The sequence below is a fragment of the Carassius carassius genome, chromosome 38 (genome assembly GCF_963082965.1).
Source record: "Carassius carassius chromosome 38, fCarCar2.1, whole genome shotgun sequence".
Classification (NCBI taxonomy): domain Eukaryota; kingdom Metazoa; phylum Chordata; class Actinopteri; order Cypriniformes; family Cyprinidae; genus Carassius; species Carassius carassius.
Genome location: NC_081792.1, coordinates 28,365,837 through 28,392,724, shown reverse-complemented (window position 1 = coordinate 28,392,724; position 26,888 = coordinate 28,365,837). Strand labels below are relative to the sequence as shown.

Sequence of the window (26,888 nt, the reverse complement as noted above, 5' to 3'; positions counted from 1 at the left end):
TCCTGCTCTGCTTGTTTAAACGCCAGAAATGTAAGTAATGACGAGAGGTGTGCTCATCTGTGTGAATGCACCAATGAACTTACTTATCAAGCTGACTACTAGAATCCAAAAGTGTCTGTGTATATATTATTTAAATAATTGTGTTATCATATTAATATAATATGTGCTTAAAATAAAAAAAAACTATATATATGTATACTGGAAAGTTACTGGAAAGTTTTTGAAAATAAACAAATATTGGTGCCGGTCCTTGAAAGTGCTTGAATTTATTTTCAACAATCAATTTTACATTAGTTACGTGCATTTACGCTTTATGTTAAGTGTTTGCTCGTGAGGTACTTTGTGTTGTACATTGCCGAGACGTTAGAGTGACCATGTTTCCTTTTTTTCCTAGACAAGTCCTCCTTTTGGACCTAAAAAAAAAGCGTCTGGTCAGGATTTCTGAATCGCCCAAAATGTCGGGAATTCGGCTTTTGCTTTCTACACTCGCAAATGTCGTCAAGTCCGCATTTTTCCCCCTATGGCTACTTTTAAACTGTTAATGAGTTGATTTTCCCAGTGGGGAAAAGTTTGAAATGTTGCTTAATTACATTTGACTAAAATGCTTGTATTGAAACATTTGGCATTCTGCCTCTGATAAAACTGTGCTAGATGTTACGTTTTGTGAAGGAGGGCCACCGGTAGGAAGCTTTTTAGCTGTTTATGATCAAAATGCATAGCATAGGTATGGAAATGACATTTTCAGTTTTGATATTTGGGATATGGTCATTGCACTACTTTAACCACCAACCAACCACACCCCAGACACACCCACTGTCCTCTTTTTGAAAAACTAAAATATTAACACCCCACATGACGTTCATGCATGCTCACAACTACTAGGATGTTACCTCTCTGTTTCACAGACACAACTGGAAATGAATGTTGAATTGCTTTACTTGTTAAGATGATGAGGCAAGAAAAACTTCTGCTTACATGAGCCTAAGCTCTTTTCAGTAAAGTTGAATATCAGTTCATTTTAGAATCCAGTATAGGATGTACCGAACAACAGATCTCCGTCTAATGGCCAAAAACTAATGAAAAAAAAAGAAGAAACTTTTATACATAGTTGTGTTTGACACATGAAAACTGTAACAATGTATCTTACAAGGTAACACTATGTCACCTCGCTCTCACTTGAAATGTGTCCCCACATTAACTCCTTGAATCTGAGGGTACTGGATCTGGAAAGGTCCTTGAATTTGAAGTAAATCAAGGTGTGGGAACCCTGTACAAAATATTTATGCATGTTTTTTTATTTGACAAATTAAGAAAAAAATATATCAAATAATGTATTATGTTAACTTTCTATATGTATAGTTGATTTAGCTTTTATAATTTAATTGTCTTTCTGTTAACAGATATTAAAAACAATGTCATTTACATTTTTCTTTCATGCATATAGTTTTTATATATCTATATTTATTAATATCATAAATAATTTTAAGTTAGTTATTTGGAGTTGATTTGAAAATTACATGTAAATTATATATATATATATATATATATATGTATGTATGTATATATGTATGTATATATATATGTATATATATTTGTATGTATGTATATGTATAATTAAATTTTCTTTCTATTAACAGATTATATACAAATTAATGTTTAAATTTTATTTCATATATAATATAATATAATGTATTTTTAGTTTATTCATTCATAAATAGTTAAAATAATACAAATAAAAAGCTATAATTTTTTTTAATATAATTTAATTAATATAATTTAATAATTTCCTTTTCTGAAACAAGTTTTCTTCACCTATGTTCCAATTAAAACCTGAAAGATAAAATCAAGCCAGACTCTACAATATTGTGTTCACCCAAAAAAAGAGTTCCCTGTTTTACGCCGCATGTGTTTTCCATCAGCGCGTGCATAAACAGGCTCTAAAATGTTTGAAACTTTCAACATCTTTATTATTTTTGCCCTCGGTTCAGATGCACTTTTAAGAAGAAGTGTTGAAATCCGAGGTTTATTTTGGAGCCGCATGCTGAGGCCAGATCTTAACGCGACCCTGTGACCTCAGAGACCTGTCCACTCCGCAGCACACAGGAAGTCTTAGGAATTCCTTTCTGCTGACGCTCACACCGCAGGAAGCAGATAAATCAGACAGGAAAGAGGAAGCCACCCACGGACTACCTTTCTTGGCTGCGTTTCAGGATGTGTTTTGTCATCTGCTCCAGAAAATCAGATGCAGAGTAGAAACCGTTTCATATGAAAAGCTGATCTCACTTTTAACACTGACCCCACATTTGATTTGACCTTCTCGGGTTTCCATATTGAAACGTTATCCAGCGCTGAATCCCACAGCCAGCATCATTTTCAGGAGGTTTAGTAATAAAGGTGATGTGCTCAGCTCTTTTTCATTTCATTGGCATTCACGTTCAAACAGTGCTGAGTCCGAATCAGATATTATAAGAATGACTTCTGTGTGCTTTCAGGGTTAGATGAACCTGTGTAGAAATATAGATGGGATACGAATGTATACAACAGTTTAAAACTGGTACTTTATTTCAGCTAGGACAAATTAAAGTAAACAAAAGTGGTAATAAATGTTGCAAATCAGCATATCGGAATGATTTCTGAAGATCATGTGACACTGAATACTGGAGATATGATGATGAAAATACAGATGCGCATCATTAAAATAAATTACAGTTTTATAGATATTCACATTGAAAACTGCTATTTGAAATTGCAATAATATTTCAGATTTTTATAGCATTTCTTATCAAATAAAAATAGCAGGAAACACTTCTTTAAAAATATATATTTTTAATGGTATTGCACGTCAATTCCTCAAATGCATGCATTAAATTTGTGATCATGTGAGATTTGCCATTTGACCCATTTTGTCTTGTATTCTATTGCATAGGTTTATATGATTTCCAAATTTTTAATAGCAGTTACATTTGACAATCCTCAATTCCACTAGCATAACAAATATAAAGTTCAATCATTAAAGTGAACAAATTACAAGCAACAGCCCAAAGATACTAATTAAAACAGTGCTTGAGGTTTTAGGTTTGTAGGTGTTCAGGTAAAAATCAAAAGTAAATTTTCATATCTTTCACTGAAATAAATTAAATATTGATTATTCAGTCAAGAGCAGTGAGTGAATTTTTATTTTTTTACATTAACTTAAAGCACACCTTCAGCAGTTGCTAAATGAGACGCTGTCACTTTAAGAGAAACGATGCATGGATACCATATAATGACAAACATCTGATTTCTTTCTCTACTGTTTGAGTTCACTTAACTGTTTTAGAGGATACTTGCCACGACGGGTATTTTACAATCCCTCTAGTTGAGTTTTCCGTGTTCAGAATGTGTAAAAAGTCTTAGTTTGTCAGCAGAGCATCATCAGATTGCCAAGAAGATCTCAGTGACTCATTTCCTATTCAGTTAGCAACCCTTGATAACTTGAGCATGATTGTGGTGCTTATACATCTAGCAGGTCAATACGAAGGAGAACTCAGCCTACACTGTGTTTCCAATGTTCCCACTATGGGATTGTACTGGTATGAACCTTATATATGTGTATGCTAGTGATTAATGTGACCAGACTCCAGTATTGATTTATCTGAACAGGCTGTGCTGCTCAAACACATGCAGATTCACTCTCAGTGTTAGCTGTCATTCAGCTGACTTTGCCAATGCCCTAAAATAAATTCAATCACATTCTAGGGCTCATTTTTTAACTAAGGACTCTTGTACACAATCTGCATCTGGGTGTTATTAGCATCTGCCATTTATATCGAAATGATGGATGAGCGGCAGATTGATGAATTTATAACATGCAAATAGTAAAAATGACAATTGAAACCAGTAATGGGAGTAAAAATGTGCTTAATTATCATGAAAATAATGTCAAAATGCAAAAATAAATAACAATGTTGAAGAAATATATATATATTTAATTATTTTTTTTAATGCAAAAATTTTATTACATTTTAATGCAAAATGTTATTTTTTGTTTCATTATTTTACATTATTTTCATAACAATCACATTCATCCTAAAAAAAAACCCTCTAATTAATTTAATACTTTTTTATTTTATATTATACAAAATATTTATATTATGTTAATTGTAGTATTATGTAGTCATTTATATTCAAGCTACCATGTATTTATAACCTAATGAGTATAAATTACAATATTGGGAATCATTAACAGTATTGAAGAAAAATATATTTTATTTCATTTCCTAGCGTTTTTGCATTGCTTTCATTATTTGCATTATTTTTTATAAGTATCAACCTCAATAAAAATGTAACTATTGAGAAATGTCATTATGAATTATTATTGTTTTTTTTTTATCTCAAAAGGGAAAACGTTTTTAATTATCATGAAAATTATTTCACAATGCAAATATCTTAATGGTCCTAAAATGCATTAATTTGAATTTAGTCATTATGTATAGTTATATATATATATTTTTTTTTATGTGCAACACAGTGTTATATAGCCATTTATATTCAAGCTAGCTGGTGTTTAGTAGTGCATAAACAGGCTGGATATGTGAGATGAGCTGTGTTTGCTGAATTTATAACTCGTCCATTGATTTGATTGAGCCGCTCTGCTCAGTGTTAACTCAACACTAAGTCCAGATGCTGCTGCATTCCTGCAGCTTTCCCTGTGGTTTCTGCCGGACCGAGGGGAGGAACACTGCTGCCATTGTTTGCCCTACCCACAGTCCTCTGGGAGGATCCTCAAGCCTGGCTAATATGTAGCGTTCGGTGGCATTGATTGCGCTGTTATCGCTCACAATGCAGCCATAGTTCAGCCGCACGTGAGACCAAACGAGGAGGGAGCTTGTAAAGTCAGAAACGTGTCGTAACCTGGTCGTCCGAAAGAGAAAGTGCGGATCTTAATAATGTCAGCATCTTTAGACACTTAGCTGAATGAATTAAGATGCTCAGATCTTTAAATCTGATGTTCAAGTACAGGAATTGCTATTGGTCAAAAAATGTGCTTAATTATCACAAATATAATGCAAATTAATTAAAATATAATTTTTATTTGATTTGATATGATTTTAAATCGCAATGTTTTATTTTATTTTATTTTTTATATCACAATGCAACAAATATTAGTGGTCTTAATATATATTTTTTAAAAGTGTATTTAATTAAAATGCATATTTTGCAATGCAAAAATTCTTAATAGTCCTAAAACTAATGAAAACATTTAATTTAATCTCAATGCAACAAATCTTAATTAAAACTTTATTTATAATTCAGTGTATTTTGTCATTTTCATTATACATTTTATTTTATTGTATTATTATATATATATATATATATATATATATATATATATATATATATATATATATATATATATATATATATATATATATATATATATATATATATATATAAATCACAATGCAAAAAAATGGTCCTAAAATAATTATTTAAAAAGTGTATTTAATTAAAATACATTTTTGTTATGTAAAATATATTCAAATCAGATGTTGAAGCAGAGGAAGGAACAGAAGATATCTGTTTTTCTTGCTGACTGTGTTGAAATTTGTAGTTTTTGCCCATCCAGGAAAAGCATGCATTCAGAAATGTTGTGGTTTGGACTGGGTTTATAAATGTGATTTGCATGTGTATCTGAACCCAGAGGAAAAGTGAAGTTTGATCTTTAACACTTCACAAGGTTTAATGAATCTCTCAGTTATGTTGCATTCCAGTATCTTTGTCTCAGATGTTTTTACAGATGCAAATAAATCAAATAGTTATCATCCAGTAAGAGTTCAGAGAGGAACATTTGGAAACACGGCCAGCCTTTTTCTGTGAATGTGTAGGAGATTGTATGAAGCTGGACGTGAGAGACGATCTGCGTTCATAGCCTTTCTATCACCTATGAAAAAACCATCATCAGTTTTGCACATTATTGTCTATAATGCAGACATATTTACTTGCATGAACATGGTGTGGTCATTTTTCACCTTCAAATCAGAAGAAAGAAATGACAAATAATTTAAATATATAAACAATAAATATTTTGCATGAAGAAAATTAGGCCTATTTTAGAACCTTAACATGCTTTACGTTGTTTTCATTATTTTAAATTTAAGTTACATTGTTTTCATTTTAAACTATAAAAATAAAAAATAATATTCACAGTACAAAAATTCTTAAAGGCCCTTAAAAAACCGATATATTTTTATTTAAAAAAAAAAATTGCATTGTACAGAATGCATTTATCTGAGGTGAAAAAAAGGACATAAAATGTTTTGCGTTGTTTTCATTATTTTGCTTTATTTTCATAGTAATTAAGCACATTCACATTCGCACTCATTCAGTAAAAACAATAATTAAAATGATATTACTGGAATAAGCGACTGGGAGTGAGGAAGTTCTTAATTGTCATGAAGATAATTTCTGCATGCAAGTATTTTTAATGGTCCAAAAATATTGTTTACATTTTTTTTAATTGATTTATATGTATTTAATTAAAATGCATTTTCGTTATGCAAGATATATTCAAATCAGATGATGAAGCAGAGTGAGGAACAGAACATATCTGTTAAAAAAAATATTGTTGTATTTTTTTTTTTATATGTTTTAAAAAAACATTTATGACCTAACATTTTTTTTTATTATTATTTTCATGACATGCAAGAGCATTCATCCTGGTAAGAATTCTAATATTGTGAAAAATAAAAGCTTGAAAGCTTTATTTTTAACTTTCTTTCTAATCCACGCAGGCCTGAAATCGAGGCTCAGACACACTCTGTGTGTTGCTCCAGCTGTGACAGATGTTGGTCTTCCTCTGTTTGTTGTGTTTGGGCTCAGGCGGTCACACACAACCTCTCTCTTCTTTCTAGTCCAGCAATCGGCTCTCATCCTGTCGTCTTCAACACACAGGGGTCGACCAGGAAAAAAACTCTCGCTCTCGTCTCGCCACAACAATTGAATCAGACGCTTGCGTCTTTTGTGAAGACGAGGAATGCAATAACAGGAAAATTGTGAGGATTATAAATAAAGAGCTGCATTTGGCAGGAAAACAGCTGGGTTTGGGGTTGCGACTCGGTTGAATGTGTGGCTTCACTCAGACTATTTCAAACTCATTTGAAAAAAAATTGTTTGTGGGTCATAACATTGGCCTCCTTTCTTTCTAGAAGATCTAGTTCATACCTTTCTAAATAAAGCACGTATAAAACTCTTTGTAACATCTGTTGCTAAATGTATTGACAAATAATAATTATTTGGATATTTTAAAATAAGTTGTTACATTGCTTGGTAACTGCAAATAGCGTACAGCTGAATAAAATTACCTGGAAAATGATTTAAAATGTTTTTTTTTATGGAAATCATTTGGAATTATTATTATAATTGTTTTATTATTTATTATTATTATTTAATTAACTTTTTTTAAAATTAGGATTTAAATTATATTTTCACAATTAATAATTTTGTATTAAAATTAATTAAAATAAATTTCAAATAAGTGTATTATTATTGATTTTTAATACAAAATTATTTAATAGGAAAATATAATTTAAATTACAATTTTAAACAAAATTATTTAACATTAGAAATTAAATTTAAATAATGATTTAAATAAAATTCAATTGTAATTCTTTTTATAATAATAGTAATAATAATAAATAGAATTATATAAAATACTTATAGAAGTATTTAAAAAATGTTGTTTTATTTGAATTATATTTAATATTGCATAATTTTGGACTAAAATGAATTAAAATGCATTTTATATAATTCTGTTTATTTTTATTATTATAAAATGATTATTTAAATTTCATTTCTATGTTAAATTTTAGCTAAGTGTAGCATTATTATAAAGGTTTTAAAATAGTGTTTATGTAAATTATATTTTTATATGAAATAGTTTTGAATCAAAATTAATTAAAATAAATGTTACGTTTAGAAGTGTATTTTTATTATTATAAAAATATAAAAATAGTTTTATTTAAATTACATTTTATAGTAAATAATGTAATATTAAAATTGATTAAAATAAATGATTATAAACATATATTTATGGAATTATTAGTCCACCTTTGATCATTGTTGTGTTTTATAGTATTGCTGTTGCAGCGGTTCACTCCAGGTCGTGTGTTAAGGCTGGTTTTCCCAAAATCATGTACACAGCGCTGCTTAATAACCCCTATGAGCCATGAAAGTGTTGTTGTAATTCCGCTCTTTATTGTGGTCCTACAGACGAGCGAGAGGCCGTGCAGAAGAAGACCTTCACCAAATGGGTGAACTCACACCTGTCTCGCGTGTCCTGTCGGATCACGGATCTCTACATGGACCTGCGGGACGGACGGATGCTCATCAAACTGCTGGAGGTTCTGTCCGGAGAGAGACTGGTGAGTCGGGCTGATGATGTCATCGCGCAGGGGGCGGGGCCAGCGGAACTCTCATCAAGACAATGCCCATATTTGGCCGTCAAACCCGTCTCTCAGATAACTGTGTTTGGTTTCACGAGCCCAGTGGTTTTGCTTTCGCTCGGGTTATTAACCATGTGCGTCATCTAATTGCCTGAAACTGGGCACGCACAGACTTTTGAGAAAACACCAGCTTTAGCAGTGCATTATTGTTATCTGCTTAAAAAAACACAGATGGAAACCGTGTAGAGTCTGTGATACGATCAAAACAAGCAAACACAACGATAATGAGGGAGAACATTTATACGCAAGAATCAGCTCATATTTCACAACAAAATAACATTTTAATTTTGCATAAAGAGGCTATGATTTTTGGCGCTGTCTGTCATGTAGTTCATTAAGTGACACTAATGTTTGAACTCTATAATGTCAATAACAAAATCAATTCCATATTTTTTCGACCTAGAAATTTTTATCACTTAGGTATTGCCAAAAATATGATTACAAGTATATAAATGTTTGTATATGTTTTAGTAATATGTTGTATGGCAGGACTGCCTTTATTTCAGTGTTGTTTTAGTATTATTTATATACTATTATAGCATTTCATTTTGTTTTTGCGCTTTTGCCATTTTTATTAGTTTTTTAAGTAAAAACAAAATATTTATTTATTTATTTATTTTTGTTTTAGTTTTAGTAATTTTACTACTTCAACTTATTTCATTGAGTTGCCAATCTAATTTTAATTTTATTTCAGCTTTATTTGAGAACTTAATAAGAATGTTATGGCAAATAAACTAGGAAAAAAATCCGAATTTATTTATTTATTTATTTTATTATTTTAATTTAAAAAATGATTAATATATTTTGTATATATTAAATAATTTCTCTTACTTTACATATAACACTTTTTTTCATACCCATTATATTACTGTAACGTTAAGTGTATTATTTATTTACATGCAGTTATTTAATCTCAATATTCAAATACATACATACACAAGAGTTGACCTAAAGATGATGATTTAGAACAGAATAAGATTAATATCATCTAGAAGTCATAAGTTGTAAGTTTCCATGCCTTCATTCCAGAGTCTCCTCATCTGAATTGATCCATAGTTAAACTCTAACGTCTGTGTCAAGAGGTCGTGACCTTTGTGTGTGAAACACAGTTCTGGTGCGTCAGTAAAACCATTTGAACAGATGTTGAATACTCAAAACAGGATTGACCAACAAGCTTGTATTTCTGGCCTGAATAACACATTCGAGTCCATTTTGATCTTGAAGAGAAATATGCAAAAAAAGATTTTAGTAAGGGAACAAATTTTACACATCATTTGTTTATTTTATTTGTATTTATTTTTAAGCAATTTCCTTTTTTTTAATTGGTGTCAAAAATACTTTTAGAAAAATTACATGTGAAGTTATATTAGTGTCAAAAAACCTTTGTAAAATATATTTAGGCTTTTACCCATATCTGACACAATTCTGGACTGAATTTTGTTGATAAACATGAAAATGTTTATGTATCTATAGACAAACCGCTGCAGCGTGAAAATTTCATCTGTAAGTAAAAATATAAGCAAAGTAAAATGAATTTATTCTGTTGAAAACTTTCCAGAGTAATATTTATGTTGTTTTGAAGTTTTTTAAGAAATAAATAGGCAGGTTTCATAACACTTGGACTGTTTTTGAGCGATCATGAGTTAAAAATTCATAAGAATTGAACTAAATTCCATTCATTTCAATGGGGTCAATGTAGGTAATTCCCAGATTATATGTTCTTATAAATTTAATACAATGATATATTCTAATGAAATCAATAACCAGTATTGGAAAAAATATATAAATATTTTGCAACATAGTTAGTTTGGTGTAGTTTATGTGTACTTGGAAATTTCAAAGAATTTCTTAGTTTTCTTTAATTAATAAAAAAGGGGACTTTATTTAATTAATAAAGTTGCACTTTATTTTACAGTATGTGCATTTACCTAAAGTGTACTTATCACTGGATAATATAAGATAACTACACGGGTTAGGTTTGGTTAGGTTATTAAACAGTTACTGTAATAATATAACAAGCACATAGTATGTACATGCAGAAGAAGACTAAAATAAAGTGTAAATACTGTAATAACATGGAAAATGTTGCAATTTAAAGAGAAGTTGCTGATCATATTCGATATTGTTTTAGATGAAAAATATTAAGTTGTGTCTATGACTGTTATTTATATATATAAATATATAAAATAGCATGAATATTTTGAATGCATTGTGAAGGTTAAGTAGATCGTCCTCTATAGGAATTAGAGGATTGAGTGAATAAGTGTGTGTGAAAGAGCCATGTGTTTATGTTCACACATGCTTTCACTATCTGTCAAGGTTCACGATAAGATAGCTTGTCAGTGCGCCTTCCTTTGACATTTCCTCCTTATTCACCAAGGCCACGAGTCACATCCTAAACTGAGACGTGTTAGTGATCTGTCGCTCCTCTTTTCCTGGAACCAAGCTCTCGAAGGCAGTGAAACTCATCGCTGGTTTTGGCGAGAGCTTGACGTGTAGCTTGAATTTCAAACCCTGTCTAGATTGGTTTACACAAGCGTATCGGGGAAGAAACCTTTACCCAGAATGCATCAATACCAGCACTGACCGAGATCTGTGTCACTTATTATAGCAACCACTTCTTCTCCCTTTATCTTCTTAATCGGACTGTATCTGTGGCCATAATTCATCTGACAGATATTAAATCTGACTCTAGCAGAGCCGCTGTCTGTGTGCTTGAATGCTTGTTTCTGTCAGGACTTGTCTTCACAGATAAAGCAAGTTTAAGCTTCCAAACTAAACAGTGATTCAATGCAAACATATGCTTGATAAGGAATAAAAGAGTCACAGGCTTTAAATAAAGCATGTTAGCAGCACTCTATAGTATAGACCATTTAATTTTTAGGTTATGGATGGCTTATGTTAACAATTTCATGATAGCCATTTGTCTTATTTGATACAGTATATATATATATATATCGTTTTAAAATTCTCTCTTCATTTTATATTATATACATTAGAATTAGACAGCTTTATAAAAAAAATTCTATATAGATCTGTATATCTATATTTATCCTATCTGTCTGTTTATGTATTTATTTTAATATAAATTATAGCACTTTATGAAAATATTGAATACAATTAAAAAAAAATATATATATATATATATACATAACAATTAGACATTCATTATTTAAAATATAGTCATATATTTAATAATTGTATTTATTTATTAAATATTGAGTAAAATGCTGTGTATAAATGTATTTCATAAAATGTAATACATTATATATATATAATTAGAAAATGTAATTGATTAAATAAATATAGTAAAAATTCTAATTGTATAAATATGCATAAGGTGTTTTTAAAGATATTTAAAAAAACAATTTATATTATATTATATTTTTCTAAATATTTTTTTTACTTTTATATGTATTTTATTTATATATATAACTGCTGATATCATGCCTTGCACCGCAGTCTCTGCAGTGTGTTTGTGTGTGTGTGTGTGTGTGAGGTCCTCTCACCCGCTCTGAGAGGAACGTTCCACGTCTGTGTCTCAGAGGGAGGATGGATATCCATCCCGCCTCGTTCAGCTCATTACTGAAATGCCATCACTTCACCTTAGGTGCGTCGGCTGAGGATCAGCTGGTCATTGAGCCGTCTCTCTAAGCATGATGGGATAGCCAGTCCTCCAGAGACGTGGGCCGCTCGACCTCTGCTCTCAAGCTCATCCATCTGATCACACAACGCCTTTCTCCAGATTATAAATAATGGATTGTGTGTACATTATTCTTTATTGTAAAAGATGGTCTGTATATGGCTGAGTAGACGCAACATACTTTTTTTTTGTTTTTGATACTTTTTCTTTTTCAATGTTACAGCAGTTTTCTCCAGACGTGCAGAACAGTTCAAAGTCTGCTCATAAACGTCACCCGAAGCACAACGCTGCTTAACAACCCGGTTACTCATTTACCCATTTCTACATGACCTAAAAATATAAAAACTCCAGGAAACTTTGTGCATTTCATGCATATTCCTACATACACGTTCTCTCCTGAGGAGTTTAATATATCATATCATTTGACACACACAGGTTTTCCTGTAAGACCTTCTTTCCTTCCCAAATGTGTCAGAAAGAAAAATAGCTGATGAACCTGTCTGCAGGAGCGACGGGAACTAAAGCATTAACTTAAGTCTCACGGGTCGAGTTACTAAACTCTGCATGCAATGGATATCTGTTAACCCTTACTGAGCTCACAACCATGCATTATAAAATAAGCATGCATGCATGTTATAAAGCAGTATAATCCACACATGTGTTCTGATCTGTGCGCAGCCCAAGCCGACGAAGGGCCGCATGCGAATCCACTGTCTGGAGAACGTGGACAAGGCCCTGCAGTTCCTCAAGGAGCAGCGCGTGCATCTGGAGAACATGGGGTCACATGATATCGTGGACGGAAACCACCGACTCACGCTCGGACTCATCTGGACCATCATCCTCCGCTTCCAGGTACAGAGCATCATCAGGATGTGAGGGACGTCCATCCGGAAAGTTAAAGTCAGCTGCTTGTTCTCATGTATAAATACCCCATTTATACTGTGAAAAATTAAAGTATAAAATATTATTTGGAAAATATGCAGTTTTTTTTTTTTTACTTTACAAAACCTATTTTCCTCTACTTACTATAATACTGTACTGTTAGAATATATTATATATATATATATATTTATTTATCACTTTAATGTTGTACTGTTTATATTTTTATATTGTCATGTCACTTTCACTTTCTAATATATTTATATTTAAACCAGTTTTTATTTTGTATTTTTTTTATTTAAAAAAATATTTTGTTTCTTTTACATTCTTAGCATACTCATTATATTACTGTACTTTAAAATAATCTTTTTATATTTATATATGTATTTATTTGAACTTTTTTTAAAATTATTAAAATTATTTTTTTCTAACATTTTTATTATATTTATTGTTTATAAAAAATGAATTAGAAAATAATTAGTTTTTATTACTTTACAACACTTTTTTTGTTTTATATATATATATATATATATAATTGTTGGTCAGATTATTTATTTAGTTTCTCTTACTTGACATTTTTAACACTTTTTCCTTCTCACTATTGTACTGTATATACTGTTAGAGTTTTCCAGTTGTATTTATATATGTGTTTATTTTTCTATAACTACTTTTTATAATTACATTTAATCAAAATGTTTTTTTTATCCTTTTATTATTATTTATTTATTTTGTCTCTATTGCTTTTCCCTACGCACTCTATTATATATATGTATTTATTTATTTAATCCAAATTGTCTTTCATTTTTAAACTAATATTAACGATTGTTTAAATCGTTTTCTTTTTTCTCCTGTTATTGTTGCTTGAAAACCCCTTCCCTAATAGCATCACATTTTCATAACATTACAGCCAAAGAAATGCACATAAAACTCCATTACGTTGTGTTATCGTGTGTGTAACAGATCCAAGACATCAGCGTAGAGACCGAAGACAATAAAGAGAAGCGCTCGGCCAAGGACGCGCTGCTCCTGTGGTGCCAGATGAAGACCGCAGGGTGAGCGGACGTCCAGAAGAAGACACAAACCTGTCCGAGTCCTTGATATCTGACAGCTCTGCTTTGTGTTTCACAGCTATCCCAACGTCAACATCCACAACTTCACCACCAGCTGGCGTGACGGCATGGCTTTCAACGCCCTCATTCACAAACACAGGTACCGATTTCAGTCCAAGATTAGTTTCCTGTAAAACTCAATATGCTTTATTCTCAATGCTTGCAATGCTTCAGGCCAGACCTGATTGATTTCGACAAACTGAAGAAGTCCAACGCTCACTACAACCTGCAGAACGCCTTCAACCTGGCGGAGCAACACCTGGGGCTCACCAAACTCCTGGACCCTGAGGGTAAGAGCCCAGCATGCTTCTCCATCTCCAGACCTCTTCATTAAAATAATAACACAATAATACACTGTCTTATTGGCAGATATCAGCGTAGACCATCCCGATGAGAAGTCTGTCATCACTTACGTCGTCACATACTACCATTATTTCTCCAAGATGAAGGCCCTGAAGGTGGAGGGCAAACGCATCGGAAAGGTCTGAGTCTGGACTACTAGGATCTTCTCTGTTTTCTGCGAAAGAAGGATTGTTTCAGTCTTCTGTGTGCTGTTTATTTATCTTTCAGTTTTGTATGAAATGTAAGTTTAAGTGGAAGTTCAAATATTGCGAGTAAAATCAAATAAATCATTTTTAAAACATTAAATTAATAAAAACTATAAAAAATGAGAGGAATTAAATTTAATGCATTTAAGAAAATATTTCAAAAGATTGATTATAAAAAATGTTGTATTCTCAAATATTATTTTGAATATTACAAGTCATATTGTAAAATATTGTTTTAAAAAACACTTTTTTTCTACTCACTATAGTACCGCTCTCTTCGATGTAATATGTTTATATATTTATTGAAACATTTTTTTTTATTAATTTTGATATAAAAACATTAAATTAATTTTAATATTTATATAATATTACAATTTATTTTATATTATTTAAAAAAAAAATTCTCTTAGTAATGATGTCATCTTAATATTTATATTAATTCAGTTGATTATCTGTCTTACATCTGTTTATTGTATTATGTGTGCTATTTAATATTATATTTGCTATATTATAATAATAAATTATATATATATATATATATATATATATATTAATTAACTTATTTATTTATGACTCTAGTAAGAAATGCAAGTTTAAAGATTTGGATTGAAATAAATAAAGAATTGTTAGTAAAATTTGCAATAACTAATTTAATTCCTATTTGAGATGTTACCATTTTTATTGACTGATTATTGTATTCTTTTAATGTATTTTTATTTTAACAGAAATATATTTAATTTTTTACATCATTTTATTTATTTAAATATTACAATTAAAATAAAAATAAATTACCATGTAAATACCATGTTATGTGGTGATTTTTGTGCGCATTAAGCGTAAAATGTACAGTAAAATATCGGTAAGTGACTCTGATGTGTGCATTTAAAATACAGATCTGAAGTCTAGAACCACAACTTCCATAAAGCTTTAACTATAACTGCTGTGCAACTTTAATTTCCATTACGAAACTGATCTGACCTCAACATCTGTCTGTCTTCACCAGGTGCTGGACAACGCCATCGAGACCGAGAAGATGATCGAGAAATATGAGTCTCTGGCGTCTGATCTGCTGGAGTGGATTGAGCAGACCATCATCATCCTCAACAACCGCAAGTTTGCAAACTCTCTGGTCGGAGTCCAGCAGCAGCTCCAGGCCTTCAACACTTACAGGACCGTAGAGAAACCACCCAAGTGAGTGTGTGCCACAAACATCCATCACATCACATTAGAACTGATATGATCTGAATGTCATCTTCAACGCTGTCTCCACAGATTCACTGAGAAAGGCAACCTGGAAGTGCTTCTGTTCACCATCCAGAGCAAGATGAGGGCCAACAACCAGAAAGTGTACATGCCTCGAGAAGGCAAACTCATCTCAGACATCAACAAGGTGAAAAAGACCTTGTTTTCACTGCCTTAGATTCTCACTTCGGAGCTGCACCTTTGTTTAATCGCTCCGAGTTGCTTTGAACTTCCGTATTTATGGTATTTTGCTTACTTTGGTGTATTTCGTCAACTATAGTACGATCAAAGCACGTTTTGTGCTTATACTGTTTGCATTTACATTATTACAATTTATTTATAATATATAAAAAATATTTATTGTAAATGTATTTATTAGGTTTTCACTCTGTTAGATTTTAGCTAGGATTCATTATTTATTTACTAACAAATAAATAGCATGGTATTACCTTGGCGTTTTGCTTTTTCTTGGTGTATTTTTTGTAAGAGAAAAACTATGATACAATCACAGTATCTTTGTAATTACACTATTTTACAGTTATACACTTATATTATTTATATTTAAAAACATATATATATATATATATATATATATATTTGAAGAGTTATGAGTAGATAATGGTTTTATTATGTAATAATGATTTTATTGTGTTAGTTAACTGTAATTTTCTGTTGTTATTTTTTTTACGTAATAGAAATAACTCAACTGCAGTTTGATTGAGATTAATTACCAATTAATTAATTGGAATGCAGAATCAAAAAACATATTATATTTATTTACAGTATAGTTTATATACAATATTTTCATATTAAATATTTATAAACATTTAAAATCAGTATTTATTACTTATTATTATTTATTTGTTACATTAGATTTGATTTTATATTTATACATTTAAATTATTTATATTTCTTTTATCTATTATAAATTCTGTATTATAATGCATGCGTTTATGTGTCTGTGTGTGTGTATATATATATTTATATATATATATATATACATACATAGAAACAAACAATTTATTTATAATCTATTTAAAAACAGTTTGTTTACTTTTTAATATTTCTTAATTATTATTTATTCAGTTTTTATTATTTATTATAAATGTATTAGATTACTTCCTCAGTTCGTAATTTCAGCTAGCTAGGATTCATTATTTATCCACTTGAAAATAAAGCTATTGGCAAAGCGATGGCACACAGCCCGAGTACCGACTGGGTCAGATTCTGTGTTGTAGATGGAAATGCATCAGTTTTTTCCCATCATTATTTCATTTCCTCAGTAAAATCTGTTGAAATCCGCATGGTGACTGTGATGTGCTGAAGCTGTGTTGTTTTCTCAGGCGTGGGAGCGTCTGGAGAAGGCCGAGCACGAGCGTGAGCTGGCGCTGAGGACCGAGCTGATTCGACAGGAGAAGCTGGAGCAGCTCGCCAGACGCTTCGACCGCAAGGCTGCCATGAGAGAGACCTGGCTGAGCGAGAACCAGCGCCTCGTTTCACAGGTTCATCTCACCACAAACAAACACACCACTCACTGTTTCAGCCCTGATTTGATGCCTTTTTGTGACCCCTGGTGGTAAAACAATCCAAATCCTCAAGAGACAAAACACAGTTGCTTGTGCACTATTTTATATATTCACAATTCACTTATCATGTATTAAAAAAAATAGGTTATTTATATTTTCGAATTAATTATGAATAATGGTTTTAGAACTTATTCTAAATGCAAATTATTTATATTTACATACTTGTTACCTTTTTATAAAAAGAAAGGCTCTAAATTATTAGTTTGAATAAATATGCCACAAAATAAATATGTAAATATGTATTTATTTATCTTTATTTAAAAAAACTCTCTCTCACACACACACATATATGTATACATTACATTTATTATGAATTATGTTATTACTTATATTATCAATTTATTTATTATTATTATTGTTATCATCATCATTATTATTATTATTATTATATGGAAGCAAAAACTCTAAATGAGCATTTTTCATGCCACAGAAAATCTCTGCTTCCACTAAACAATAATTGTACAATATTTATGAACTGTTATGAAATTCTTATGATTAATTTTTTTATGTTATTTATTTTAGGAATGGATATATTTTTATTATTTATATTAATTTATTATGAAAACAAACTGAGCATTTTTAATTTTTTTGCCACAAAAGTCTCTGCTTTCATTAAACATACATGAACCAAACAATAATTGTGCGATATCTCTGAACTATATTATTAAAAGATTTATTTCTTGAGTTTTGTAAACACTGACACTTTGGTTTTCATTTTAATACATATACTTTATATTTATATACTTTCCCCCCAAAACATAAAAAAAAAAAACAGAACGAAAAAAAAATCCCATAACAATCTCAAAAAACAAAGAGAAGAAAAAAAAAACTATTATAAAACTGATAGTTCCGGTCCTTGATTCTGATTGGCTGAGCCGTGTTCAAAGCAGATGTAAATTACGCTACAAAGTATCATACAACTTTGTTTATGTTTGTGTGTTGCTCGGCAACCACTTTGTTACAACCACAACTGTTTCTGAGGAGCTACATTGTTTGGTGGAAGAATACTGTTTTTATTATTATTAATATCATTACACTTTATTTGCTTTGTTTTATTCTGTGAAACGTTACTACATTTATGGAATAACCGTATATGTTATAAACCCCCTTAACTGTTATAAATTGTGGCTTCTTGGGGCTTATTGCTTTATTTTAACACTAATGTTTTTGTACTTAAAAAAATCTAATAATAATAAATTAATAAAAACCAAGGGGAATTTTTTTTTTTTTTTAAGTAAATAAAAACAAATGTGTTTAAGACTGGTCATTTCTATCCCATGTTTATTTTCTTAACTTTCCCATTTTTTTCTTCAGGACAATTTCGGATTCGACCTCCAGGCGGTCGAGGCAGCTACCAAAAAACATGAAGCCATCGAGACGGACATCGCGGCGTACGAGGAGCGTGTACAGGCGGTGGTGGGGGTGGCCAGAGAGCTGGAGACGGAGAACTATCACGACATCAAGCGCATCGCGGCGCGTAAAGACAACGTGCTGCGTCTGTGGGAGTATCTGCTGGAGCTGCTCAAGGCCCGCAGACAGCGGCTGGAGATGAACCTCGGCCTGCAGCGCGTCTTCCAGGAGATGCTCTACATCATGGACTGGATGGATGAGATGAAGGTGAGTGAGGAAGACGAGGAGTGGGTTCGAAGTGAGATGGAAATGAACATGAAACATAAAAATAGATTCTAGCAATAGAAGTATGTCACAATTGTTCTGCTAAACTTTTTTTTTTTTTACTATTTGCTTTGAAGTTTTTAAACTTTGATTGAATTTACACTTTTTATGTCTGGGGTCCTATAGACACAGTTCTGTATTTGCAATAAAAATGTATGTATTATTTTCCATCACTATATTTTTAGATTTTTATAATAGGTTACTCTGACCTATTAAAATCTTAATGCTTTTGCCATTTTTATTTTTTGTAAATATTTTAGCTTCCTATTTAGGTTTTTACTCTCATTTGAGTTTGAGTCATTTTTGTGCTTTAACTTATTTGATTTCAGTCAGCAGCATTTAAATTGTATTTTATTTTGTTTCAGTTAACGGAAACCATTTTTAATAGTTTTAGTTTCAGTTTGAGGTTTAGTCAATCATAAAAACACTGCCTGACATACAAGTGGAATCATCAGGGTTATTATAATTAACTAAAACTAAAACCATAGAACCTTTTCTGTTACTTAAAATAACTTAAAACATTTTTTTTAATTAAGCTTATTTTATTTCTGCTAAGTTGCTCAGACCTAATTTCTCATTTTATTTAGTCTATCTTGACGTTCTCAAATAACTAAAACTAAAATAAAAATTAAAGATAGACATATAAAAATAAAAATAAATGACAAAAACACAAAACTGTAAAAAAAAAAAAAAATACAACATTTTAATATAAACTTTAATATTTTGTATATAAAGATTAACGGTAAAAATATAAAAAAATTAAAATATATACAAATAAAAACATTCAAATCAAAATATTACAGTAGTATCTCAATGATACCAAACACCCATTTTTTTATAACATGTTTTTACCTATGCTATTGCATATTTCAAAATGTTTAGAACATAACATTTTATTTTACATGTATTCATTAAGCAGATGCTTTTATCCAAACATCACAAGCGATGTATGATTAGAGCCGAGCTTCAGCTCAAGCTAGATTCCTGCATTAGCTTCAAAGCCAAGTGAATGCTGCTGGAAATGATCCTGTCCTCCGCAGATGCTGCTGCTGTCTCAGGATTACGGGAAGCATCTGCTGGGAGTGGAGGATCTGCTGCAGAAGCACGCTCTAGTGGAGGCCGACATCGGCATACAGGCCGACCGCGTCAAAGCCGTCAACGCCAACGCACAGAAGTTTGCCAGGGATGAGGAGGGTCTGTTTACCGCTTCTCACATCCTTACTCTTCATTTCATCAGAAACTGACTTTAGTCTGACAATCAGGAGTGAATATCATCTCTGGATGATATTCATAGCAAAGAATCCGTTCTTTCAAAATGACAATGGGAATATGAAATAGGGAGAAATGCAACAGTTGAGTCAAAGTAGTTTTGTGGAGTCTTTGATTCCAGTATATGATATTAGCTGGTTCAGATTAGTTTTTTTTTTTTTTTTTTCGGAGGAAACATACAAAGCTGGTCCAGATTGGGTTTTGTGAGGTTCCCACGTTCATGGAGAACCCGGAACTAACAGGGAGTTTTGAAGGCCAGGAAAAGTCAAGGAAATCTAATTCATTTTAAAGGTCATGGAAAAGTCATGAACATTTTTTGAGTGAATATACATTTCTCTGGTTATGCTAGTCAAAACTTTATTTGTGTGCACACATCTGACATCAGCTTTAATATATTATAGTATTCGTTAATATTTTGAATTAGCTTTTATTTTTATATGTCTTTTATAACTTTTTTCTATGTATTTATTTATTTGAAAAAGTACATTTTTTTATATTTATTATGAATTACGTTGTTATTTTATATATTATTATTATTATTATTATTATTATTATTTGAAAACAAAAACACTAAATGAGCATTTTTTAAATTTTATCTAATTTTAATTTAATTTAATTTCAATTTTCATCTGCATTTGCCTGCATTTTTTATATTTCTATTTAGCTTCCTTTTATTTTCTGTTTCATTTTTTGTATTTTTAGTATTTCAACTTGTTTTATTTCAGTTAGATGTCAATATGACAAGTGTAATTTCCATTTAAATATTCCTATCTAATATTTCTATTTTATTTCAGCTTTTTTTATCAATAAACAAAAACAAATTGTAATAGTTTTAGTTTCAGTTTTCATTTTATTTAACAATAATCGAGACCGATATTGAGACCGACATATGTTACCTATAAGGCAGTAATATCTATATAATGATTTTTTTATGGGGTAATATATTTGGTTTAGGATGGATATGCATTACATGACATATATGTCCAAAAATGCATTAAACATACATATTTGTATGGATTTCATAAATACGGTTTCATATATGACTATATATTACATATCTCTAAATTTAGTTTGGCTGAAAAGTGACTACTTCACACATATACTACATTAGCGTATGATATGGAATCATCCACAGAAATCACAGAAATAATTTTCAACACTGTATGTAATAATAATGAACCAGCTTGTTAAGAAAAGTGTATTTAACCAAGTGTCCTCTCCATCTGTTATCCTATTTCACACAAAAAACTTATTGAGTATGAGTATTTTCATACAACATTCTCCAGTGATGTTTGATTCACGTTCTTAAAATATATTGTGTATTGTTTCTTGCTGCTTTAATGTCTTCTATCTTCTCCCCATCTGATGCAGGTTACAAACCCTGTGACCCTCAGGTCATCCGTGACCGTGTGGCCCACATGGAGTTCTGCTATCAGGAGCTGAGCCAGCTGGCTGCGGAGCGCCGCGCTCGTCTGGAAGAGTCCCGCCGACTCTGGAAGTTCTTCTGGGAGATGGCGGAGGAGGAGGCCTGGATTCGGGAGAAAGAGCAGATCCTGTCCTCGGACGACTGCGGTAAAGATCTGACGGGCGCCGTGCGTCTGCTGAGTCAACACCGCGCTCTTGAAGACGAAATGAGTGGGCGCTCCGGTCACCTCCAGCACACGGTGCGTGAAGGTCAAGCGATGGCTGATGCTGGGCACTTCGGCGAAGCCAAGATTCGCGAGCGTATCGCGGACGTCCAGTCCCAATGGGCCGCTCTGGAACAACTGGCTGCGGTGAGGAAAAAGCGCTTGGAAGAGGCTTGCAGCCTTCATCAGTTCCAAGTGGACGCGGATGACATCGACGCCTGGACTTTAGATGCGCTTCGCATCGTCTCCACCGCTGACGTCGGCCACGATGAATTCTCCACTCAAGCTTTGGTCAGGAAACACAAAGACGCGTCGGCAGAGGTTGCTAGTTATCGGCCAGTGATCGACGCCCTTCACGAACAGGCCCAGTCGCTGCCTCCCGAACAGGCCCAGGCTGCCAATGTCAAAGAACGGCTAGCAGGCATCGAGGAGCGCTATAAGGAGGTCTCCGAGCTGAACAGGATGAAGAAGCAGGCCCTGCAGGACGCCCTGGCGCTCTATAAGATGTTCAGCGAGGCGAACGCGTGTGAACTCTGGATCGACGAGAAGGAGCAGTGGCTCAACAGCATGGAGATCCCAGAGAAACTGGAGGACCTCGAGGTCATTCAGCACAGGTGAGAGGTCAAGTCTGGATATTTGTCATTTTTAAATGTTTGATGCTGGCTTGAGAAAACCAACCCAGACAGCTTAAAATCATTTAAAAAGCTTGACTTTGGAGTAGTTTTAATACCGAAGTAGTTTTAAAAGTTCAAGTTTAGAAAATTAGCAATTTTAAAAGTCTAAGCAGTTTTAAATTTGAAGTGTTTTTTAAAAACTTAAACTTCAAAGCAGTTTTAAGTTTGAAGCAGCTTTACATTTGATATAGTTCTAAAAATCTTGATGTAAAGCAGTTTGAAATTTGAAGGAGTTTAAAAAGCCTGAATTTTAAAGCATTTAAAAAAAACTGGAGTTTTGAAACAGTTTTAAGTTTGAATTAGTTTTAAATGTTCAAGGTTTGAAGGAGTTTTAAGTTTAACGACGTTTTAAAAGTTTAAAGCAGTTTTTATTTTGAAGTACTTTTAAAAACTTGGCTATTAAAGCAGTTTTAAGTTTTAAGTAGTTTTAAAAGTTCAAATTTAGAAAATGTTTAATTTTAAAAGTTTAAAGCAGTTTTAAATTTGAAGTATTTTTAAAAACTTAAACTTTAAAGCAGTTTTAAGTTTGAAGCAGCTTTACATTTGATATAGTTCTAAAATTCTTGGTGTAAAGCAGTTTGAAATTTGAAGGAGTCTGAATTTTAAAGCATTTTGAAAAAACCTTTAGTTTTAAAGCAGTTTTAAGTTTGAATTACTTTTAAATGTTCAAGGTTTGAAGAAGTTTTAAGTTTAAAGAAGTTTTAAAAGTTTAAAGCAGTTGGAATTTTGAAGTTCTTAAAAAAAGTTCAAAGCAGTTTTAAGTTTTAAATAAGTTTAAATATGTTCATTCTGAAGCAGTTTGGCAGATGTAGCTGGAAAGCTCCAGGAGAAGTGTTAGAAATTGTTCGCTTAATAGTAATAAGTAACAGATTGAGCTCACTCTAGTGTGGTCACACATCACGTTCTGAACTTCTCAAGGACAAATTAGCACTTAATGTAAAAAATAATTTTTCAGAACTACTGTTCTTGATGATTGTGTGATGAAAATGTTTTAATTACCCTCCAGGTTTGAGAGTCTGGAGCCTGAAATGAATAACCAGGCCTCACGCGTGGCTGTTGTCAATCAGATCGCCAGGCAGCTGATCCACAGCGGACACCCGAGTGAGACAGACATCAAAGCCCAACAAGACAAACTCAACACCAGGCAAGTGCTGGTCACAAATGTATTTTTAAGTTCTGTGTAGAAAGCACAAATACCTGCTGGAAGAACTAGATACATAAGCTTTCCATAGATGTATGGTTTGTAAGGATCGGACAATATTCTTCAATATAGCTTCAATTATAAGTTACAATTATCGGATGCTAACATGGATGTCTTTTGAAATCTCAGAAAAAGTAGTCTGGGGTTTCATGACACTTTAAGCATGTCTAAAATGTCTATCATTTAACCAGCATGAACCAGCTGGTTACAGCGTAAAACTACAACCTGATGCTCATCCACAGGTGGAGTCAGTTCCGCGACCTGGTGGACCAGAAGAAAGAGTCCCTAAACTCAGCCTTGGGCGTACAGAACTACCACCTGGACTGTAACGAGACCAAATCCTGGATCCGTGAGAAGACTAAAGTCATCGAGTCCACCCAGGAGCTGGGCAACGACCTGACGGGTGTCATGGCCCTCCAACGCAAGCTCACCGGCATGGAGCGCGATCTGGCTGCCATCGAAGCCAAACTGGGCGACCTCCGCGGCGAGGCGGAGCGCTTGGCCGGCGAACACCCCGACCAGGCCAAAGCCATCACTGGACGGCTGGCAGAGATCACCGCCGTTTGGGAGGAGATGAAGGATACCCTACAAAACCGCGAGGCGTCTCTTGGGGAAGCCAGCAAGCTGCAGCAGTTCCTCCGAGAGCTGGACGATTTCCAGTCCTGGCTTTCCCGAACGCAGACGGCCATCGCGTCCGAGGACATGCCCAACACACTGGCCGAGGCCGAGAAGCTTCTGGCCCAACACGAAGGCATCAAGAACGAGATTAACAACTACGAAGAAGACTATCAGAAGATGAGAGACATGGGCGAGATGGTGACGCAGGGGCAAACGGACGCTCAGTACATGTTCCTGAGACAAAGGCTCCAGGCTCTGGATACTGGATGGAACGAGCTTCATAAGATGTGGGAGAACCGGCAGAACCTTCTGTCACAGTCTCACGCCTATCAGATCTTCCTCAGAGACACCAAACAAGCCGAGGCCTTCCTCAACAACCAGGTAAGTTGGTTGATCACCGGTGTACTCCTGGAAAAAATGAAGGCTCTTTATAGGCATTGATGGTTTTGAAAGGACCTTTAACATCAAAGATTCTTTATAGTTGAAAAAGATTCTTTAGATTATTAAAATCTTCACATTAATTAAAAAAAACAATTTTTGTTATGTTTTATGGTTCACTGAAAGGAAACCCAAAAATGGTTCTTCTATACCATTGCTGCAAACAAAATAAATGTAATAAAAATAAATGTAACAAAAAAAATTTGTAATTAAAATGTTACTATTGTAAAATTTTAATGTAGTATTTAAGAAAAATATATATTTTAAATGACAATACTAATATTTTTTTGTCTATCTTAATTTTTTCTTTGATAATTGCATTAATCCATATTGTGATTTTTGTTTAACTAAATAAAAATAAAAAAAATTTAACTACAATAAAATGTAAAAACGGAGTATTTAATAATAATAATAATAATATTTAAAATTACGATACCATTTTTTACTTTTTATTATAATTACACATATTGCGATTTTGATTTACTATTTATTTTATACGAAATTATTCAATAACATATTTCACAGTAAAATAAAAGTATTTAATAAAAATACAAAATATATATTTTAAATTAATATTACTTAGACTAATATTTTTTTCTCTCTTAATTTCTTCATTTTCAAATGTTAAACAAAATGTAAACCAAAATAAATCAAGTAAATAACAAAAATTATTATAATTTTATTTTAAATTACAACACACACACACACACACACACACACATATATATATATATATAAATATTTTTTCTTGCTTATTAAAAAGTGCTTCACACTAATTAAAAATGGTTCTTTTAAGAACTTTTCACAAAAAGGTTATTTTATGGCATCGCTATGAAAACCCATCTAGTGTAAACATCTAGTTTAAGCTTCATCTGAGTGATTTATTCAATGTCTTTCTGTAGGAGTATGTTCTGGCTCATACGGAGATGCCCACCACCCTTGAAGGAGCAGAGGCTGCCATTAAGAAACAGGAGGACTTCATGACCACCATGGACGCCAATGAGGACAAGATCAACAGTGTGGTGGAGGCTGGGAGGAGACTGGCCAGTGACGGAAACATCAATGCTGACCGCATCCAGGAGAGAGCCGCCTCCATCGATGACCGGTAACAAAACACATACACTGAAACAAGTCAAAGTGAATAGAATGATAGACAAAAGCATCTTGCTGACCTTCAGCCTTTCATTTGCAGGCATAAGAAGAACCGTGAGGCGGCCGTAGAGCTGCTCATGAGGCTGAAGGACAACAGAGACCTGCAGAAGTTCTTGCAGGATTGCCAGGAGGTGAGTTTTAGAGACATTAAACATCTATTAGAGTTTTTATTAATATTTTGAATATTTTTATTTTCATTTTAATGTTAGTTAAAGGTTTAGGTTAAGTAGCCATTTATATATATATATATATATTTTTGTATGATTGTATAGTTATTATTTTCAGTTTTAGAACATCTAGTTAAACTAAATAAAATGAGAAATGTTGCCTTGGCAATTAACTGAAATAAAACGTTTATTTTACTTTTTATGATTAGTTTTAGTTTTGGGTCAACTATAACAGATGTTTGTTATAGTTTTTATTGATATTTTGAATCCGTTTATATATGTATATATATGTTGTCAAACGATTGATCATGATTTATTATGTATATATGAATACATACACATGCATATACTTAAGAAAAATATGTTTTGTTTAAATATTAAATACTTACAATTATATATATATATATATATATATATATATATATATATATATATATATATATATATATATATATATAGTGTTTTTTTATTTATAAAAATTGGAGATCACGATTCTCTCTATAGAAAACTAAACAAAATAACAATTTACTACTGGTTTTAAGTCTTTTTAATATATATTGTATATATATATATATAT

The 26,888-nt window shown here is 32.2% G+C and overlaps 1 protein-coding gene across 2 annotated transcripts in view; it reads left to right on the top strand.

Moving 5' to 3' along the window:
• Positions 1–26,888, top strand: part of LOC132119719 (spectrin beta chain, non-erythrocytic 1-like) — a 90,086-nt gene that overhangs the window by 33,780 nt on the left and 29,418 nt on the right. For both annotated transcript variants that reach the window (XM_059529915.1, XM_059529916.1), the window contains 16 exons: positions 8,251–8,402; positions 12,805–12,978; positions 13,966–14,057; positions 14,134–14,214; positions 14,289–14,404; positions 14,484–14,596; positions 15,666–15,853; positions 15,935–16,052; positions 17,248–17,406; positions 18,805–19,107; positions 20,205–20,358; positions 21,805–22,675; positions 23,742–23,879; positions 24,179–24,935; positions 25,895–26,097; positions 26,185–26,275. In XM_059529915.1, the coding sequence (XP_059385898.1) occupies positions 8,251–8,402; positions 12,805–12,978; positions 13,966–14,057; positions 14,134–14,214; positions 14,289–14,404; positions 14,484–14,596; positions 15,666–15,853; positions 15,935–16,052; positions 17,248–17,406; positions 18,805–19,107; positions 20,205–20,358; positions 21,805–22,675; positions 23,742–23,879; positions 24,179–24,935; positions 25,895–26,097; positions 26,185–26,275 (3,710 nt within the window). The remainder of the gene's footprint in view (positions 1–8,250; positions 8,403–12,804; positions 12,979–13,965; positions 14,058–14,133; positions 14,215–14,288; positions 14,405–14,483; positions 14,597–15,665; positions 15,854–15,934; positions 16,053–17,247; positions 17,407–18,804; positions 19,108–20,204; positions 20,359–21,804; positions 22,676–23,741; positions 23,880–24,178; positions 24,936–25,894; positions 26,098–26,184; positions 26,276–26,888) is intronic.